Source organism: Physeter macrocephalus, chromosome 16, assembly GCF_002837175.3.
Source record: "Physeter macrocephalus isolate SW-GA chromosome 16, ASM283717v5, whole genome shotgun sequence".
NCBI classification, from domain to species: domain Eukaryota; kingdom Metazoa; phylum Chordata; class Mammalia; order Artiodactyla; family Physeteridae; genus Physeter; species Physeter macrocephalus.
In genome coordinates, this window is record NC_041229.1 from 38451842 (window position 1) to 38462802 (window position 10961).

The following is a 10961-nucleotide window of genomic DNA, read 5'->3' on the forward strand; positions in this document are numbered from 1 at the left end:
AGTGAAAAAATAATATATATTGCTCTGAAAGTCCACCTCCTCAATTTGCGATGATTCGTTATCTGTTCAGGTATTCCACCAATGCGCAGGGTACATCAAGTTGATTCTCCTTTAAGCAGCGCTCTTAATCCCCTCTCCTCGTGCACCAGGAAACAAAGAGCGAAGAAAAAGTCTCTTGCCTCTTCGGTAGGTCCAGACTTTTTCCTGGAATTTGCGATGATTCGTTATCTGTTCAGGTATTCCACCAATGCGCAGGGTACATCAAGTTGATTGTGGAGATTTAATCCGCTGCTCCCGAGGCTGCTGGGAGAAATTTCCCTTTCTCTTCTTTGTTCGCACAGCTCCCGGGGTTCAGCTTTGGATTTGGCCCCGCCTCTGCTTGTAGGTCCCCGGAGGGCGTCTGTTCTTCGCTCAGACAGGACGGGGTTAAAGGAGCAGCTGATTCGGGGACTCTGGCTCACTCAGCCCGGGGGAGGGAGGGGTACGGATGCGGGGCGAGCCCGCGGCGGCAGAGGCCAGCGTGACGTTACACCAGCCTGAGGTGCGCCATGCGTTCTCCCGGGGAAGTTGTCCCTGGATCACGGGACCCTGGCAGTAGCAGGCTGCACAGGCTCCCGGGAGGGGAGATGTGGATAGTGACCTGTGCTCGCACACAGGCTTCTTGGTGGCGGTAGCAGCAGCCTTAGCGTCTCATGCCTGTCTCTGGGGTCCGTGCTGTTAGCCGCGGCTCGCGCCCGTCTTGAGCTCCTTTAAGCAGCGCTCTTAATCCCCTCTCCTCGTGCACCAGGAAACAAAGAGCGAAGAAAAAGTCTCTTGCCTCTTCGGTAGGTCCAGACTTTTTCCTGGACTCCCTCCCGGCTAGCCGTGGTGCACTCACCCCTTCAGGCTGTGTTCACGCTGCCAGTCCTCTCCCTGCGATCCGACCAAGCCCGAGCCTCAGCTCCCAGCCCCTGCCCGCCCCGGCGGGTGAGCAGACAAGCCTCTCAGGCTGGTGAGTGGCGGTCGGCACCGATCTTCTGTGCGGGAATCTCTCCGCTTTGCCTTCCGCGCCCCTGTTGCTGTGCTCTCCTCTGCGGCTCCGAAGCTTCCCCCCTCCGTCATCTGCAGTCTCCTCCCGCGAAGGGGCTTCTAGTGTATGGAAACCTTTCCTCCTTCACAGCTCCCTCCCACTGGTGCAGGTTTTTCTTTTTTGCGGTACACGAGCCTCTCACTGTTGTGGCCTGCGATCGGACCAAGCCCGAGCCTCAGCTCCCTGCCCCTGCCCGCCCCGGCGGGTGAGCAGACAAGCCTCTCGGGCTGGTGAGTGGCGGTCGGCACCGATCTTCTGTGCGGGAATCTCTCCACTTTGCCCTCCGCACCCCTGTTGCTGTGCTCTCCTCCGTGGCTCTGAAGCTTCCCCCCTCCGCCATCTGCAGTCTCCTCCCGCGAAGGGGCTTCTAGTGTATGGAAACTTTTCCTCCTTCACAGCTCCCTCCCACTGGTGCAGGTTTTTTTTTTTTGTGGTACGCGAGCCTCTCACTGTTGTGGCCTCTCCCGTTGCGGAGCGCAGGCTCAGCGGCCGTGGCTCAAGGGCCTAGCCACTCTGTGGCATGTGGGATCTTCCCGGACCGAGGCACGAACCCGTGTCTCCTGCATCGGCTGGCGGACTCTCAACCACTGCACCACCAGGGAAGCCCACTTGTATTGTTTTTCAGATTACACATGTAAGTGTTATCTTTGTGTTGTCCGCTCTTACTTATACTTGACTTAGAATGATATTCTCTAGTTCCATCTATGCTGCTGCACGTCGCTATATTTCATCCTTTTGTGGCTGAGTAATATCCCATGGTATGTATATACCACTTCTTAAACCACTCATCTCTTGATGGGCACTTGGTTTGTTTCCATATTTTGGCTATTTTAAATAGGGCTGATATGAACACTGGGTTGCATGAATCTTTTCGAATTAGAGTTTCGTCTTTTCCGAATATACGCCTAGGAATGGGATTGTTGGATCATATGGTAGCTCTGTTTTTAGTTTTTTTAAGCAACCTCCATACAGTTTTCCATAGTGGCTGAACCAATTTGCATTCCCCTGAAAGTGTAAGAGGGTTCCCTTCCATCCACACCCTCTGCAGCATTTATTATTTGTAGACTTTTTGATGATGGCCATTCTGACAGGTGTGAGGTGATACCCCTCTGTGGTTTTGATTTGCATTTCTCTAATAATTAGCGATGCTGAGCATCTTTTCATGTGCCTGTTGGCCATTTATATATCTTCTTCTGAGAAATGCCTACTTAGGTCAAGAAGACTAATTTAGGAACCAGTATACTGGTTAAAACTAAACTTTTTTTTTAACATTGCTTCTCTTTGTTGGGCAAAGGAAATTTTGTTTCAAGTATAAAAGTGAGTGAAAACATAAGGCATATAGTGGAAGAAATATTTTCTGAAATTTATTTTGGTTTCTTTTCCTTCAAAATCCCCAATTTTGTTATGCTAGGCTATTTGGAGCCTGTATCTGCTGGGAAGAGATTGTGATATCCCTAAAATACAACAAGGAAAATTTCGGTTTCTAAAATTTAAACTAGCAATATGAGCCAGGCTACTGTCTTCATAGAGACTTTTCAGAGTTCCCTTATTTCTCTGCACTGCCATATCCACCACTGACCTAAATTAAAGGATCAAAAGCCCTCAAGGTCTCAGTTACTTATCACATGAAAGTTTACTCCTTGCTCATATGAGATCTACTATGGTCCAGTTGCTCTCCAGGGCTGCTGCCTTCCCAGTAATTCCAGTCTGCTTCCATCATGTGGTTCCACCATCTCAATACAGGCCTTAATCCTCTTTTCAGCCAAGCATCTCACTGCCGTCCTCCACTGAGGATCCTGAGTTCAGCCTCTCAGCTTCAGTTTTCCGAATATGCTACCCCAGAGTTGCCCAGCTGCATGATGATGGGGATGGCACATGGGCTTTGGCTACTTCTCAATCAGAACTTCAAAGAAGCCTTACTTTTTCATTGCTCCTGCCTGTAGTTTTACATGGTGCTTCAAATTCCAGAACCTTTCTGAAATTCTGTTGATGGGGATGGCACATGGGCTTTGGCTACTTCTCAATCAGAACTTCAAAGAAGCCTTACTTTTTCATTGCTCCTGCCTGTAGTTTTACATGGTGCTTCAAATTCCAGAACCTTTCTGAAATTCTGTAGGGGGGAGCTGGAGGGAAGAGAGATGTGGTTTGATGCTCTGAAATGTTTCCTTCTGCATCCAAACAATCATTTTCAATTTCTAAAATTGATTTTGAGTTTGGCTGCTTCTGTGCATTCTCAGCACTATGGCCTAAGTCAGTAACCATCAATTCTCACCTGTGTTACTTAGTTGTTCTAACTACTTCTGCTGCCCCTAAGGGGTCCACAGAACAATTAAGGTGATTACTTAAATATGCAAATTATATCATGTCAAGTGCTGTTTTAAACTTCCAATGCCTTCTCATTTCAAGCTGAAAAAAACTCAAATATTTACTATGATCTACAGGTCCTACATACCCTGGACCCTGCCTCTCCCTTCTCTATGCCCCAGACACAAATGAGCTTCCTCTCTATCCACACAAGAACACCAAGCTCTATGTTAGGGCTGTTACACTTGTTGTTTCATCCAAGTGGAAATCAGCTCTGGACCTTCCTTCTTCTCCTTTGGGACTCAGGAAGGTCTCCTGCTCTATGAAGTATCCCCTGACCACCAGAAACACAGTGCCCAATCTGCACTATCACCCCATCCCCTTTAATCCCTTCACAGAACTTATGCCCACTTGAAATTGTCTTGTTCATTTATTTTTGGATGTGTTGATTGGAATGTGTCAATGACTTAACCATGTGAAATATACCTACAGCATTGAGAAGGCAGTGGAGAATTGGAGAGAAGATTTTCACATGCTGGCCCTTTTTGCCCTATGTTTGCTCATGTCTCCTAGCAACTTGGATCAGCCAAGTGCCAGGTGATTTCCACCAAGTCATCCTTCAGATAGGGCTGCCAACCAAATCCCCCAACCCAGCCAGCCAGCTGGAACCCAACAATCAACCCCAAACTCACTCACCAACATCACACAAGGCAACAAGCTCATAAAAATAAGTTTTGCTTGAAATGTTTTGATATAACTATTCAGAAGAGCGCAGAAAAAACGACCACCTCTCAGTTGACTGAATGAATGAACACCACAAAAAATAAAGTCAGATTTTAACATTCTGGTTACCTTTAATATATTTAGTAAAGTCAGATTTTAACATTCTGGTTACCATACTGGCATAGAACACATTTTCAATACATCAAAGACTCAGAAAGATTATCAATTATTATCTGCATCCCTACTGACCTAATTGGTCTAAAGGGCTTAGTTTGGCAAGAAAAGCAGGAAGGGAAGGGGAAAGAGGAAAAGGAGAGAGACTAGTGACCTGCCAATACCCAAAGCTCTGAAATGTAAATGCGACCAGTCTCAAAGGATCCCCACGCAAGAGCAGTGGGTTAGAAAGGCATCCCCTGGGCTTAGGGGACAGGGCCACAACCACACCCAGAATCCTCGGCGGGTTGCTGGAGCCCAGGGCTGAGCGGGTCAGCGTTGTCCGGTGAGGATACATCCACAGGCAGGGGCTGAGCCTCTGGGTCCTGAGCTATGTCTAAGGAAAGCCTCCTCTTAGCCCTGGGGGGAGCAGTTGGCTCCTGAGTCCCCTGTTCCCAAGGCCGACGACGAGGGCCACAGTTTCCATCCGGGGCGGATGGACCTGAGGTCGGCGGCTGGGTCGGGCCGGGCTCCCCGGAGGTGCGGGTGGCCGCAGCCCCGTACTGGGCGGCAGAGCAAGAACCCCGGGCAGGCAAGGGGCTCTGGGACACAGCAGGCTCAGGGACTCAGTGGCGGGTCCCACCGCCCGCAGCTACAGGCCCACGGGGGTGCAGAGCGCGGCGGGGCTGGTGGTGCCTCGGGACGAGAGCGGCTTCCCCGGCCGAGCGGATCTCCCTCCAGGCGTTGAGGCACTGGCTGCGCGGCACCGTGGGCTGCGTGTGGTCCACCACGGTCCGGTCCTGCCCGCGTTTGCACAGCTCGTAGCACTCCAGGTGCAGGATGCGCACGAAGGCGTCCATGGAGAAGGCGACCCCGGCCTCACCGCAGCTGCACTGCGAGGCCACTTTGCCTAAATCGATCCAGCGCGGGGAGGCGAAATTGATGGCTTCCGCGCAGTTGAAGCCATGGTTGAAGCCAGAGTGGTAGCCATAGGGAAACGTGACTATGAACTCTCCAGCCTCCTGAGTGACCCGACCGAAGGGGATGCCGTTGTCCTTGAGGACCGTGGGCGAGATGAGAGCCACCTTGTGCCGCAGGAAGGCCTCACAGCCCCGCGAGCTGCCCGGGAAAAGCTCCCTGGCCAGGCGTTCCAGGCGCCGGCCGTGCTCCGGGGGCACCGCGTACCACGTCTTGGGCTCCCCGAAGTGCAGGTAGTTGATGCTGTAAAGGTCCATGTCCTCCGTGTGCCAGGCGAAGGCGGTCTTCCACATGCCGAAGTACAGGTAGGGGGTGTTGACGCCTTCGATGACCACTCCGCACTCCCGCTCCAGCAGGTCCTGAATGGTTCCCAGGTGTCCAAGGTTCCACTGCTTCGTGTTTCTTTCGAATAAGGAGCCACTGACGTCCGCACCATATACTGGTGAACCAAAGAGGTGTGTTTTCCAATATTTTCGCTCCAGTTCCTTAAAATTCAAGTGTGGTGGAGTCCCATATTTTTCACTGTTTGCTAAGTGGCAGTACTCACCCATGGTCATGGCTTTCTTCTTTTTGTGGTATTGAGTAAACACACCTGCCTGCCCAGAAGTCACCTGCTGGAGGGGAGCAGCTATTAAGATGTCATTGATATCATTGTAGGTCTCTCTGGCTTTCCAGTCCTTGGGTGGTATTATTTTAGCCAGGCCAGCTTGGTGTGCACCTTGGGATTCCATATAAGCAATGTAGTTATCGAAATCATTAAACTCTTCCTTGGTTGGATGAAATACCATTATGCTACAACTTGGGTTCTGGGCCCAGTTGGACTTAGACTTCATAGCTTTCATTAGTAAGCAAGAAACTCCCGCTTTTCGAGGGTGGCGGCAATCGAGGATACAGCGCTATGAAGGCCTCGGGCACGCTTCGAGAATACAAGCTGGTGGCGCGCTGCCTGCCGACCCCCAAGTGCCGCACGCTGCCCCTCTATCGCATGTGGATCTTTGCGCCTAACCATGTTGTTGCCAAGTGCCGCTTCTGGTACTTTGTATCTCAGCTGAAGAAGATGTAGAAGTCTTCAGGGGAAATTGTGTACTGTGGACAGGTGTTCGAAAAATCTCCCCTGCAGGTGAAGAACTTCGGCATCTGGCTGCGCTATCACTCCCGCAGTGGCACCCACAACGTGTACCGGGAGTACCGGGACCTGACCACAGCCGGCGCTGTCACCCAGTGCTACCGAGATATGGGCGCCCGGGACCGTGCCCGGGCCCACTCGATCCAGATCATAAAGGTGGAGGAGATCGCAGCCAGCAAGTGCCACCGACCAGCAGTCAAGCAGTTCCACGACTCCAAGATCAAATTCCCGCTGCCCCACCGGGTCCTCCGTCGCCAGCACAAGCCACGCTTCACCACCAAGAGGCCTAACACGTTCTTTTAGATGCAGGGCCTCCCTGTCCCCAGGTCTGCCCAAATAAAACTCGTTGGGAAAACCGGGCGCTCAGAAAAAAAAAAATAGAAACTCCCAAGTTTTTATTTATGTTCTGGATAGGTGAGGATGCTGGAAAACACTACTTTTTCAAAAATGTGTTGGAGTATATCAGCAGGAACCCCCAGTACACTTTAATTCAATGAGTTGATAATATTTCTTAGGCTTGCTGATTCTGCAGAGGACTCCACGCTGGGCAGAAGCGTTGCTCAGGGCTGATGCTGGCTGAGCCTGCAAGTCTGTGAGGTCCTCGGTTGACGCTTGGCTCTGGCCTCTTGAGGTCTAGTGAATCACCCAGCCCTGGGTGGGTATGCCAAATGTAGTGTCTTCAGGGCAGTGTTGAAAACAAAACCTAAAAAAAAAAAAAGAATAGAGACGGGTTGAAAACTAATGTTTGGAAATAGTTACTAGGGAACTACAAATAAAACACCACCATGGAATATAATTGCATATTCAGATAAAGGCTAACATTTCATAAGATTGACAATACAAGAAATGGTGTTGTTGTGAACAGTGGCAATTCTTGTACTCTAGTAAGGAGAATGGAAATCATTACATTCACTTTGAAAAACTATTTGAACACTATCCACTAAAATTGAACTTACCCACGTGCCATGATTCATACCTAGGATATGTGTATGTCTGTGCAATGAAAGTCAACTCCAAGAATGTTCAGAACAACATTATTTCAGTAGCCAAACACTGGAAACAACTCAAATGCCAGTCAACATTAGAATGGATAAGTACATTGTAGTATATTCATACAATGGAATACAATGCAGCACTGAAGATAAACAAGAGCTACACAAAAATATAAGAATAACTTTATAAACATAATACTGAGCAAAATTATGCAGACTCAAAAGAATACCTATTCTATGCTTCCATTTATATAAAGATAAAAAAGAGGCAACGTAATCCATGTTAGAAGGCAGAGTAGTGGTTACCTTTGTGAAAGAGAGAGGTTATGAGTGGGGGATTGAGGACATCTCTAGAATAATGTGAATATTCTGTTCTGACCCCAGGTGTTGCTTACACAGCCATCAGAATGGCTTATTGTCATAATTCATCAAGTTATGACGATTTTCACAAATTTCTGTGAAATAAATGTTTTTAAATTTATTTAAATTATTTAAATAAATTTTAAAATATACTGTAGGGTGAAAACCATTAAAGGAGACAGATGTCTTTCATCGTACCAAAAGGAAAAGGAAGGGTGATTGAAAATATATGAAGTAAACATTCAGTTGAAGAAGCTACAAAATAGAAGAAGAGAAAGAAGGGGTAGGAGTAAAAAAAATAACAAAGAATAAAGATAAAATTAATGAAAGAAAACACAAGACAGAACACTGATGACCAAAAATATTCTTGGAAGAAATTAATGATAGCAATAAACCATGGGCATAACTGAGCCTAAGAAAGAAGGGAAAAATAAACCACTAGGAATGAAATAGTGCACAAAAGTATTTTTAAAATCTCAAAAGAGAATCTTAGGAGAAAGCTTGACAGCAAAATTTTCAAAAGATAAGAAAAAAGAATAATTTCCTGGAGAGGAAACATATGCAAAATGGATCCAAGAAACACCAGAAAGCTTGACTGATACCCCAGTATAAGAAGCTGGTTCAAAGTATGACCCCTGAAAGTCCAGGAGACACATCATTTTATATGTAAATCTAGAAAAGTTTCAAGAAACAGTGAACTCTTATTGTGCAAATTGTTTCAGAGTATAGAAAATGTTGGAAGGCTACTCAGATGAGGCTATTCTGATCTCTGATAGCAAAACGAAAAAAGGACAATAAAAAATAAAGCTGCAGGCCATCTTTGTTTATAAGCATAGATGAAAGCATAAAAAGGAATGTTATCCAACGAAATACAGCCGTGTACTAAAAGAATAATACATCATTACCAAATAGAATGCAAGGATGATTCAACATTGGAAAATCTTATGATATACCTCAGAATATTAACAAAGTAAATGAAAAACCTCATCATCTTATAGGTACCAAAAAAGCATTTGATGAAATGCAAAATCCATTCAAGATTTTAAAATACTTACTTGCAAAGCATCAAGAGAAACTTGTTTTGTAAGATAAAGAATTTCAAGGTAAAAAATACCAAGGATCATTCTTAACAGTGAAACAAAAGTAACATTCTCATGAAAGTTAGGAAAAAGTGATGCATCAACATGAAAAGCTGCTCAACATCACTAATTATTAGAGAAATGCAAATCAAAACTACAATGAGGTATCACCTCACACCACTTAGAATGGGCATCATCAGAAAATCTACAGACAACAAATGCTGGAGAGGGTGTGTTGAAAAGGGAGCCCTCTTGCACTGTTGGTGGGAATGTAAATGGATAAGGCCACTATGGAGAACAGTATGGAGGTTCCTTAAAAAACTAAACATAGAATTACCATATGATCCAGCTATCCCACTACTGGGCATATACCCAGAGAAAACCATAATTCAGAAAGACACATGCAACCCAATGTTCACTGCAGCACTATTTACAATAGCCAGGTCATGGAAACAACCTAAATGCCCATTGACAGACGAATGGATAAAGAAGTTGTGGTACATATATACAGTGGAATATTACTTAGCCAAAGAAAGAATGAAACTGAGTCAATTGTTTAGACGTGGATGGATCTAGAGACTGTCATACAGAGTGAAGGAAGTCAGAAAGAGAAAACAAATATCGTATATTAACGCATGTATGTGGAACCTAGAAGAATGGTACAGATGAAACAGTTGGCAGGGCAGAAGTTGAGACACAGATGTAGAGAACAAACGTATGGACACCAAGGGGGGAAAACCGCGGTGGGATGGGGATGGTGGTGTGCTGAATTGGGGGATTGGGACTGACATGTATACACTGATGTGTATAAAATTGATGACTAATAAGAACCTGCAGTATAAACAAACAAACAAACAAAAAACAACTTGTACTAACTTTCGTTGGCTTATTTGTATGGAAATATGCTAATATAAATGTGTCAGACATTACATGAAATTTCTAAAAATCTTATATGTTCTGGTATAATGTTACATGCCATAATTCTAGTTATTACTTTAAAATGTATATCTCAAAAATAACTAAATTTCCATGTCAATTGCATTATTATGAACTTTTTTCAAATCTTTAACCGTGGTCATTTTTAAGTCTTCTGTCATTTACAGACAGTTCTGGGTATACTCTGATGCTTTTGCAAAAATGTTCCTATAAAAGAGTTTCACCTTCAAGGAATTCATGGAAAAGACTCTGACAAGTATAGGTTTCTGGTAACTGACTATACTGCTGAACTGAATGAATAAGCCTTTTCACAACTCTAATGTAAAACTGATGAATTCATAAAAGTGCTAACCAACCATCAAGATGAAAAACATAATTACATGGGACTGGGAACTGGTGAGGATGATTATAATTTTTGTGACTTTCAGTTTGAAAAATAAAATTTAAAAATCCCACAAGGACTCAGAGGCAAAAAATATACAAAACAATTTTCACTGCAAAGTAGAGGAGCTGTTACAGTGGAAGATTACTGGACTGGATGTCAGTATTATGACATAGTTTGAGTGTGTTTCGTATATATGTGTACCAAAAAAAAAAAAAAAAGCAAACTATCTCATTATCCCAATTTCAAGTGCTCCCTTAATACTGTTTCCTAATTCTCTTAAGCTCCCCTAATTGCCACCATTCAAATATTCTCTTTCGCTTTCCCCTGTCCTCAAACTTCAGGCACACCTATTCCACCCCACTTAGAATCCTTCGAATGTCCTAAAAGTCCATAAGTGATTCTGGCCCACCATCACCTGTTGACCTCACCCCTTTCTACCCTGCTCCTTGCTCTCTCCTTCCAAACACATTCCTGGCTGTGTCTCAAAAAAGGCCGGTATACTCTTGTCTGATGGTCTTTGCACCCAGGCAACTCTCAAGCCTCAGCCCAAACATCACCTTTTCAGAGAAGTTTCCTCTGATCATCTTGCTTTGGATAAAAGTAGAGACAATTTTCCATCCAAGAAAACAGGTACTCTCTCAAGAAAACATTTCCAAATGAAACTTGAACTGATGGCTAGTACCCACGTATCTCTTCCAGATTCTACTCAAATCAGCCCCACCCTAACTCCATCATTCCTGATTCCATCACAATTGTGTGCAATCAGCTCTTCTAACGGTCTAGTAAAAGGCCTCATTTTTAATGTTATCAGCCCACAAAACACAGGTATTTTGCCTGAAATTTTTCCTTTAAGATT

The 10961-nt window shown here is 45.4% G+C and overlaps 1 protein-coding gene and 1 pseudogene across 1 annotated transcript; one reads left to right on the forward strand and one right to left on the reverse strand.

Annotated features, from left to right (window-relative positions):
* Nucleotides 1–4389: 4389 nt before the first annotated feature.
* Nucleotides 4390–6069, reverse strand: LOC102990200 (lysine-specific demethylase 4D-like). The gene is given in 1 exon segment (XM_024115312.3): nt 4390–6069. A coding segment is annotated over 1 exon segment (1554 nt). The 3' UTR covers nt 4390–4515.
* LOC102989934 (60S ribosomal protein L18a-like) lies at nt 5989–7074 on the forward strand (annotated as a pseudogene).
* Nucleotides 7075–10961: the final 3887 nt, after the last annotated feature.